Below are 10,761 nucleotides of genomic sequence, written 5' to 3' on the forward strand. Positions count from 1 at the left end.
TCAGTAATATTAAATAATTTGAATAACACATAAAAAAAATGAAAGTTTCTGTCACAATCTGTTAGTCAACGTTGAGTTGAACTGTTTATTAGTTATTACTTTCAAGCCGTGAACAAAAGAAATGAAAACATCAGCATGACAAAGAAGAATGTTTGGATTGATTCTGACATCTCTTTAACTTCTGTTTCTCAAACTTCAGTTTAATTTTCAGCTTCTTGTTCTTTGATACCGAGGAGAAGATGCCTTTTATCAATGGACCAGACAAACGTGTTAAAGTAGCTGATGAAGTTTCTGGTAATAAAAATATGAATCTGATCAGGTTTATTAGGTCCGAAACTTCCTCAGGCTCATTCACAGTAAGTGTATCTATGATAGATCTGATATTATATCCACAGTCTGACTCCAACTGGTTTTCAACTTGATGCTTAAGTTGTCAAAGACACAGAATTCACCGAGATGAGAATGTTTCGTATTAAACTTGATTCAATCTGTTTCATTTAAGAAATGATTGGCGGAGATGCCTCTTAAGTTTACACAATAATGAGAAATAAGGTTTCCACACAATTCCTTATTTTCATTCATAAGTCCACCAAAGAAAATCGGGTAACGGCTCGTTTTTCCATTTTGAGAAACAGTTTGTTTCCTGATTTCAACATGAAAAGCTGCTGCTCACTTTGTACACAGACTCAGAATCAGCCTCGGTTGTATGAGTGGAATATTACATTACATGTCATTTAGCTGACGCTTTTATCCAAAGTGACTTACATTTTTAGAACACTCAGCATTTATGAGGGGCCATTTAGGGGTTCAGTATCTTACCAAGGACACTTAGGCATTCAGATGGGATAGAGTGGGACAGAGTTCGAACCGGCAACCTTCTTGTTGCAGAGCACCCGCTCTATCCCCTAGGCCACGCTCTCCCCATAACCTTATGAATAACCTTAGCCTCAAGTGGCAGTTGAGGCTGATTCAAGCCGGACCTGTTCTCTGACGCCAGGATGAGTTTGGGTACAAAGAACCTTTTTCATTATTTATAATAAAAATAATAATGAAAATAATAACAATGATTATAAGAAGTCTTGATATTCAACTCATTAAGAACAGATCAAAGTTTGGTGGAAGACTGTCCTTATACAATTAGCTCATTTGTGCACGTGCTTTGATGTGCACGGATGGTACAACAGAAAATGTTGTTACTCAGGAAAACTTGATTCCCCAAAGTCTCACAAAGACAGCATCACTGTTTCCTTCATGTGTGTGTGCCCAAGTGAATGAAAGGATGAAGTGATGAGTGAACATTATTACTTCGTTATCGTTAAAAACTTCATCCGTCTGTTTGTGTTAGTAAGACGACGTCTGAGAATAAACAAGTAAAACATCAGTTCACGCTCGTCTGTGACCTCATCAGCTTTTCACAGTAAAAAAGATTCGCTTTTATTTTACGAGATGCATATTTTTATTTGAATGAGTGTCAGTGATTTAAAGGCCAAGGAGCCACATGAAAAAATATAAACAAACATTGCTTCAATCTGTGAAAACAAATCAATGTCTCATCTTTAAAAAAAACATTCGTTTTAAAAAGAAACAAGAAATGTGAGAAATAAATAACCAATCAGAGCTAAGATACAGACTCATCATGGACCAATCAGAGGGAAGATACAGGAATTTTTTTGGACCAATCAGAAATGATTCTGGAGTCACATGAGAAAATAAATTGAAACAAACTATTTTACATGAGACAATTTACAAACTGTACAACAGTTACATCAATAACAATAATTATAATATAAACAGTAAAATGTTCTGATTGGACTCAGAGACGATGATGTCATCATCTTATAGAGGTCACTGCAGGTCACATTCACTGGTCAGACACAGGGTGCAGTTGGGGCTGATGGGATATGATGTCATGTGACCTCCATGGGCAGCGTCGTCTCCGACAAACCGTTCAGATGTCTCTCCGATTCGTTTGAGTCTCTGAGGATTAATAGTTTTTATAACAGTTATAAGTTGTTTATCGTCACACTGTGTGTGTGTGTGTGTGTGTGTGTGTGTGCGCACGTACCTGCCAGTGGACACTTTGGGAACTCTGTCCAGGCTGGCGGCGACTGTGGCAAGTTTTAAGGCAGAGGGTCGAGCAGTGTGTGGGGGTGCAGGAGAGACGGCCCCAACCTGGCTCCTTGGGTTGGGAAGGGGCTGATGGGAGGAGGAGGAAGAGGAGGAAGAGGAGGAGGAAGAAGAAAATGACCCTCGAGCTGGAAGCCCCGACCGGCTGAGAGACGAGGAGGACGAGTACGGAGGCCTGGAAGGACCTGAAACAATAAATACATATTTTTCAACATGTTTCTGTATCAAAACTTAAATACAGTTTCATAATTATATCTGAAAGTCACTTTTTCATCAAGGGTTCGGGTCCTGATTATTGTCTCATGATGATTTATTTCAGATGGATCTGAGTGATGTCTCCACTCTGGCAGGAGGGGGCGCTCACCTAAAGGATGGACTCCATTCACAACGGTCCTGTAGGGTTTGATCTCAGTGATGATGTGAGGGGGCGGAGCACTGATCACTGCTGACGCTGCGAAATGAGCGCTGGCAGAATCCAGAGTCTTTGAGCTGGAGTCACATGATCGAGTCGCCTAGAAACCAGAGACAAAAACAGATTAAACACCAGCTGTAAATTAGGTTAAAAGGTCAAAAACATTGATTATGAGGCTAATAACATACCATGAAGCTAAATGCTAACAATGCTAAATTATGAAGCTAATGCTAATGCTGAGTCACCTGTGTTGTGTTGTGTGCAGTGTGTCTGTATGAAGCAGTGTTGTTTTGTTCCAGCTGTTGTTTCTGCATCTGGACCAGCTGCTGTTGATGACTGTGGTACTGCTCCTCTGTGATGCCTCCTGCTGGTGCACAGAGAAACAACATGGTAAGAATCTAAAGTACAGAACCATTGGGACACTGATTCCAGATGAACAAAGTTTCTAAGGTCAGTTTTAAACTATGAATCATGATGACAATAATCAGACTCATATTTAAGTATAAGTGTATGATTTGATCCAAATAGAAATCTGGATCTTATCAACTTAGATGTGGTTTCAGGAGGAGACTGATGGTGGAGTGATGAACTCTAGGGATCGATGTTCTGGTGGATCATGTAATCAATGATGAAAACATGATGAATACATGAAGCTCCAGTGAACTTGTGTGTTAGTAGATGAACTGAGACCTGATCCACGGGCAGATGTCAGGCGACAGGAGAGTCTGTTGTCGTCCAGTGTGACTCCTTCCCTCTGGTCGTGACAGGGTCTGGGTCTGAAGCAGAACCGCCGCAGGTTCTGAATGTTGTTTAGGACTTCAGTCAGCGAGGGGGGGGCAGTTCCTATGCTCAGGGGAGGTTTCCGGTCCAGTGGTACTAGGTCTCTGTGGAGACTCGTTCTGGAGTCCAGCTGTTTCAGGACCGGGGCTAAAAGTGACGAGGCTCGGTCCAGAACGATCCTGATCACAATGGATGAAGATAAGATTGAACAGTGTAACCAGCTGTAGGTGGCGCCAGAGAACAGGTTTGTTATTTATCAATAATCACATCTTAAATATATCTTTGTAGGACGATAAATCAAAATAATATCAAAAATATTATGAAAACGATTAATATCTAGACTTTTAGAATAAATCTAATAATTTAAGTTGGTATTTTGTCTTCGGGTGTTTTCACCTGGTTCATACTTAACTACATTTTCAGACTTAATGCGACAGCTTTCAACTAAAATTAATAAATAGAGATATTGGAAACTCAAACTGAATTTCAGGGGTCAACAAGTACAAAAAAGGTTGAGGTGATGTGTCTGCAGTTTATTGATGGATCAGTATTTACCTGCCCCCTCGTCCAATCCTGCGACGGCCCAGTCCCGTCCAATGAGGAGGCAGTGACAGTTCCGTCAGGGAGTGACATACGCACAGAGGGAGGAGCTCTGGATGATCGTCTCCGCCCGTCTGCTCCGTATGAGGCTTGAGAAACAAACACGGGAAACAATTGAATCAGGGGACAAAGGTCCATTTGTAAACATTATTTACAAACTTTAAAAAACATCAGGAGAAAGAAACTCAAGAGAAGAATCTCACAAGAAGATATTGACATCCTGCTTCCCTCCTGAAGACAAAATGTCCATCAGGATTGTTCTCTTCATCAGGCGAGGACGGAGGCGACTGAGGAGAACCAATCAGATTTAATATAACAGATATGACATCACAACAGGACTGAGATGGAACATGAAGACAGACGTGACACTGACTAGTGGAGGTGGTGGACCGTCGTCTTCTCCTGAGCTGTGGAAGTCGTACTGTTTGATGTCGGCCTGGTTGACAGTGTAGGGTCCGGGAGGTCGCGTGAGACGTCTCTGCGGAGGACAGAATCTGTCCCGTCTGACGTTCTTCTTCTTTGGTCTGAGCAGGTCAATGTGAAAATCTTCTCTGAGAGACTCCTGCTTCTTCTGCACCTGAAACACCAACAGAGGAACTCATCTCTTCAGCTTTTAAATGTGTTAATATGACAATGACTGACACACATGTGGGTAGACTCACTACCTTTATCTTGGCCTCAGTTTTGTGTCTGTTCCCATTAGTCAGAGTCACTGTAGTGCTGTACACTGGTTTCTCCACCAGAGGGAGTGAAATCTCTCGGAGGATGTCTCCATTGAAGTCTCCCATTTGATACCTGAACACAGCAAACACCCTCATCACCCTATGTCCCGACATTTAGCAGTCGGTACCGATACCACGACCGGCGCAGGTCAACAAGTGTCCTCGCTGTCACACCTTGTGTTCAATGTGTTTAAATATTTGTCTTATACCCTAATCCCGATTATTTTACACGATCACTCATTGACTTGGAATCATCACGCACTTATGAAGCTAACCCTAACCCATGTGAACCGATGAGAGTGACTGCAATGAGCTGGTGGTTCAGCCCGACTCAGGAACCTGACGAGTTATATTTATGTTCCTGGTTAAACTGCAGTGAGAGGAACTTCCGTCTGTGTGTGTTCCCGTCTAGGGGTGTCACGATACCCAAAATCCAGTAGTCGGTGCCAATACCAGTAATATAACACGACTCTCGATGCCAATTTCGATACCACGATAAAAGAACGCTTCACATCATCCTCCAGAGCAGGGGGCGGCAACCTGCGGCTCCGGAGTCGTATGCGGCTCTTCAGCCTCTGCAGTGGCTCCCTGTGCAGTGTTGTGCGAACTTAACCAATCAGTTTTCATATGTTGAACGTGAGTGAAAGTCCCGTTCATTTTTTAAATCATCATCGTATCAGGCCGTCATGAAATACCAGGAGCGGGCGATGTGTGTGTGTGTGTGTGTGTGTGTGTGTGTGTGTGTGTGTCTCTGAGCGAGTGAGCGGGGGGGGCGGGGAACCCTAACCCTGTTTTGTTATTTTAGTATCGAAAGGTATCGTAAGTATTGGTTCTCGTGACATCCCTATTCCCGTCCCTAACCCTAACCCGCTCTAACAGACGACCACATGTCTTTATTCATTAATCATGAGGTCGGATCCGTCACTTTAACCCTGATGTCCAGGCTCTAGAGAATCAAACAAACACGAAGTAAACTTCAGTCCTGTGCGTGTCCTAATCATTTCTGATCAGTGTTGTTGTTTATTGTTTTGGTTCTCGTGACATCACTAATCAGCGGTCTGACAGGCGTTGTTTAACTGGTATCAGTGACCTCGACTGTGGTGTTCTCACCTCCTCTCCATCACCTCCAGGGTGAGGTGCAGCAGCTCTCTCTTGGACTTTTCTCTCCTCTTGATCATCTCCAGGATGGACACGGTGCGACTGAATTCTCTCCTCAGTCTCAGCATCTTCTCGTACGACGCCTCATCATTCTTACGATTCTAAGGAAACAAAAAACGTTGTCAGAAACCTTTTCAAATAAAATCTGAAGATAAAGGTGTGGACTCACCTTCCTGGTCTGCATCTTCTCAGTCCTGCGTCTGAACGCCACGTACGCGTCGTTGTTGGTGGATCCGTCTCTTTTCTCCTGTTTGATGTGAGGAATCAGTGACGGACCCAGACAGCTCCTCCTCTTCCTCAACCAGTAATCGTACACAGACTTCAGCAGGTAGTCATCCTCGTTCAGCAGCAGCTTGGCCTCCGACAGAGACACCAGCTGGAACCAGAACCACATCAGAACAAGAGAACCAACACTGTGACGTCTTCAAGAGAATTACACTTTATTCGTCTCATAGATGTTAACAACGAGCAACATCCTGTTCTTCACTCAACAAGAGTCAAACTCGCCTCGACACTCACACACACATTCATACAGTGCATCTATGGGAAGCACTTTATCCATCCGGGGTTTATTATCTTGCCCAAAGACACATCGGCAAGCAGTTGGGGAAGACTGGGATCAAGCCATCGACCTTCCGGTTGGAGGACGACCGCATCATACACACACAGTAACACAACAGCATCACACACACACACACAGAGTAACACAACAGCATCACACACACAGAGTAACACAACAGCATCATACACACAAAGTAACACAACAGCATCACACACACACACACAGAGTAACACAACAGCATCACACACACAGAGTAACACAACAGCATCATACACACAAAGTAACACAACAGCATCACACATGCAGTATTTTTAAATTCACCATCAGTGAGTTATGAGCCTCACTGTTTTAACTAATTAACTTACATGTCAATCATACATATGTCTTATGACTTACAATAAGTCTATGTAATAATAATACAAATTTAACATTGAGTCACTGAACAAGGGCTCAGGTTGTTAAGCCTGAGTTACTGTCACGGGCCCCTGGTGTGTGTCTGTGTGTGTCTGTGTGTTACCTGGTGAGTACTGGCCTTCTCCAGTCGGTCCACCATAGTTTCAAACTGCAGAGGTCTGATCTCCATCTTTCTGTTCAGTCTGTTCATCAGCGTCTCGTCTTCAGAGTCCAGGTCATAGTCAGGTTCCTCCAGGTCCAGAGACAGAGCTGTAACGCACACACAGCGATACACAAGTACACCGTTAAGACACACACATACACAAATATATATATTCACACTAGGGCATTTATAACCTTTAACTCACTTAACGTTTGTCATTTCAGTTCATTCTGATAATACTTTCCCCAAAGCATGCATTCATACACTGTGGATTTCTGCTACCCCCCCCCCCCTCCCCCCAGGAAGTACAATATGCCAGGAGGAAATTATTTAATGAACACTGAAATTCCACAGATTTATAATGAGACTACAGGTGTTTTATTTATTACTATCAGATAAACCAGTATCGTATCGTATTTGTGGTATCGTATCGAAAGTATCGGGTATCGTGATATTTTGGCAGGTATAGTATCAAAGTCATCATTTTGGTATCTTGACAACACACTGTGTTACACCATCAATCCTGAATACACATACACTGTTACTACACACACACTGACACGTGGTTCTTACGCTGGATGTGGATCAGCTGTTTAGGAGCTTTGACGTCTCCTCTGTACAGTCGATCATAGTACGTGTTGTTACTTTCAGCTTCAGGAACAGGAATCACCATGTTCTCCTTCTTCTCCCTGAACACCTGCTGAGCAGAGATCGCCCTCTGGAGGTGGTGCTCCTGAAACACAGGCAACATGTCATGTGAACACACGGATCTTCTTCCCTCGTTGACTGGTGGATGTTAAACTACGCTGAGGTTCACGCCACAGATCATGTGGAATCAGTTCTACTCAGGTTTTTGTTTAACATCAAATGTTCACAGAGTTTGTTGCTTCAGGCAGAAGTGTTCAAAAGTACTTGGGACCATAGATGACATAAGTAAAAATAAATGAATAAATGAACTGACACATCGGTGATGAAGAGGCTTTTTATGTATTTAATGTATGCTAATAAGGTAGGTGGTCCTAACATCAGCTCGAAGTAGGATTGTTCAACTGGGCCAAGCAGACAGAAGCAAACGATTCTTATTAATCTGACACAATCCGGGGGGGGGTTAAGCATCTGGCCCAAAGATGCTTCGGCGAGGTCTGTGATTTCAGCTGCTGTCCCGTCAGTCACAGACCTGATCCAGCACTTCAGCTTAAGATTGAATACAGCCAGCACTGACACACTACTAACACTCTACTGATACACTTCTGACACACAACTGACGCTCAACTTATACACTACTGACACACTACGGATACTCTACTGACACTATACTGATGCTCAACTGAAACACTACTGTAGGCTGATGCATGCTTCTGCGTTTTCACGGGCCCGTAAGCGAGGAGCCCTTCCGGGTCCCTTACGTGCGTCGCCCAATTTTTCTAAACTTTACGGCAAAGTTCCGCGAGCCTCACGCAGCTCGCAAGGCTGTGATTGGTCTGCTTACTACATCCCGTCCGGAGTCCAGCTTCCGGTTTCATGGCCCACAATACGCGGATATCAAGGAGGATTTAGAAGAACGAATATGGAACAAATAGAAGAGCACTTGGCAGAAGAGATCCGAAAGTATGACCACTTGTATAACCCGTCACTGACTGGCTGATTTGTCCGCCAGAAATAGGCTGCGAGGAGCCGGAGTGGCGATGTAAATAAACAGTCGACGAAGAAGAAGACGTCTCTTCTTTGTGTGTTTAGTCTTTGAAAAAAACGTTACTCCGCCTAGTGTTCTGGCGGTGAATTGCGTTGCAAAACGCGCCACATGTTAGAGAAGCATAAACCAAAACGAGTCCTTCGATGCAGCTGCGTGGTTTTCCGCGGTTGCATCGACGGACTACAATTCGGCCTTGACACTCTACTGACACACTACTGATGCTCAACTGACACACTACTGAAACTCTACTGACAATCTACTGATACACCACTAGTGACACTCTGCGTCCAGTCGGACACTCTACTGATACACTACTGACACTCTACTGATACATTACTACTGAGGCACCACTCATCAGGAAGGCAGAGTCTGTGGTTGGCTCTAAGCTTGTCACCCTGGAGGAGGTGGTGGAGGACAGGATGCTGGCAATACTACTGGCAATCATGGACAATCCCTCTCCCCCCCTCCACAAAACACTGGACAAGCTAAGGAGCAGCTTCAGCCACAGACTCATTCAACCTGCTGCTCTAAGGAACGATACAGGAAGAAGTTCCTCCCAACCGCAATAAGACTTTACAACTCCTCTACCTCTGTCAGAGCCACCATCACAGAACTGACCTAAACACACCTGTCTCCTTCACTGTGTACCCTGTACAACACTCTGCTCTATACACTGGAACACTTACTCCACATCATATGTGTTAACATAAACCATATTGATACTATATATCATTTTATACAATACTCTCTTTTGCACACTCTGTCTACATATTCTTACACTCATCTATATACACGCATTTATACATGTGTACATGTTATTATTATTATTATATTTACTATTATTATTATATATACTGTTGCTGCAATTATTATTATATACTGCTATTATATTGGTATAATTACTATCATATATAAATATATATTATGTTATATTAAATACTATATATACTGTAGTATTTTGTATATACTGTCTAACAATAACATTTACCATCATATCATCAGTACTATTACCATCATCTGCCACTGCACCTTATCTACCTATTTATCTTGTTTCTGTTTTTTATTCTTTCTACCGCAATATTTTTAATTTAATTTTATTGTATTCAAATGTACCGGCTGCTATGACGACTTAATTTCCCTTCAGGGATGAATAAAGTAATCTATCTACTGACACTCTACTGAAACTCTACTGACACACCAATGAAACTCTACTGACACACTACTGATGCTCAACTGAAACACTACTGACACACTGATAAAACTCTACTGATGCTCAACTGACCCACCACTACTGACACTCTACGGACACACTAGTGACACTCCACGGACACATCACTACTGACACTCTACTCATACACTACTGACACTCTACTCATACACTACTGACACTCTACTCATACACTACTGACACACTGGATACAATGTCTCTAGTATTTCTGTTAACAGACAAAAGCTAATGTCGCCCGTTGCCATAGGACTTACGTAAAAACATTGACTTCATCTCCGCACAAGGCGGCCGGGTCTGATTGGCGCTACGCTAATATCTTACATTGTACGTAATGCATACGTAAGCAGCGTACATAAATGTGTGTGGCCCACTGTACGTACGCAGCGTACGGACAGAAGTGTACGTACACAGGTCGTGAATGGCGCCATGGCACGGGGCTATGTGCTAATGCTAACAGGAACGGGTGGATAAAGATGTCCTACCAGCTCTTCCTCCTTCTCCATGCCGGTGGGCATCTGCGGCACCGCCCGGTTGATGGACACGCAGTCGCTCAGGTCCGGTAAGTCCCGGTAGCGGTAAACCGGCAGCGGTTTAACGGCGTCCAGCGCTCGCGCCCGGAACGAGAGTTTACTCATTGTTTGCGCCAAATCTGTGACGATCCAAAGGAGCCGTGAGTTCCCGCCACAAACCCGCAACGATACCGGCGTGAATCCGTGATTCCGCTGCGGGAGAGCTCATCGATGTCCGGGGCTCCGGTCACCGGCGGCGTCAACGGGACATGGAGGCCGGTTCTCTGAGCTGCTCCGCTCCCTGAGCCGCGGAAAACATGGCGGACATGTCCACACCAGCGGTGGAGCAATCCCATCAGCCACCGCGGCACACAAAACAACAACACGCGAGAAGTGAAGGTGCGCGCGCACTTT

At 43.8% G+C, this 10,761-nt stretch overlaps 1 protein-coding gene across 2 annotated transcripts; it reads right to left on the reverse strand.

Annotated features, from left to right (window-relative positions):
* Positions 1-1,421: 1,421 nt before the first annotated feature.
* On the reverse strand, positions 1,422-10,702 carry epc2 (enhancer of polycomb homolog 2 (Drosophila)). Of its 2 annotated transcripts, none has more exons than XM_062402044.1 (14): positions 10,321-10,702; positions 7,491-7,650; positions 6,879-7,024; positions 5,969-6,175; positions 5,752-5,900; positions 4,585-4,714; positions 4,293-4,496; positions 4,123-4,206; positions 3,875-4,008; positions 3,230-3,498; positions 2,785-2,906; positions 2,492-2,639; positions 2,066-2,312; positions 1,422-1,977 (listed from the first exon to the last, which is right to left on the reverse strand). In XM_062402044.1, the coding sequence occupies exons 1-14, from the start codon at positions 10,471-10,473 to the stop codon at positions 1,908-1,910; spliced, it is 2,223 nt and encodes a 740-aa protein (XP_062258028.1). In that variant the 5' UTR covers positions 10,474-10,702; the 3' UTR covers positions 1,422-1,907. The 2 variants fall into 2 exon arrangements, with proteins under 2 accessions (XP_062258028.1, XP_062258029.1); XM_062402045.1 differs by having other exon boundaries at positions 2,785-2,903; positions 10,321-10,701.
* Between the last annotated feature and the right edge of the window lie 59 nt (positions 10,703-10,761).

Source organism: Platichthys flesus, chromosome 13, assembly GCF_949316205.1.
Source record: "Platichthys flesus chromosome 13, fPlaFle2.1, whole genome shotgun sequence".
Lineage (NCBI taxonomy): Eukaryota > Metazoa > Chordata > Actinopteri > Pleuronectiformes > Pleuronectidae > Platichthys > Platichthys flesus.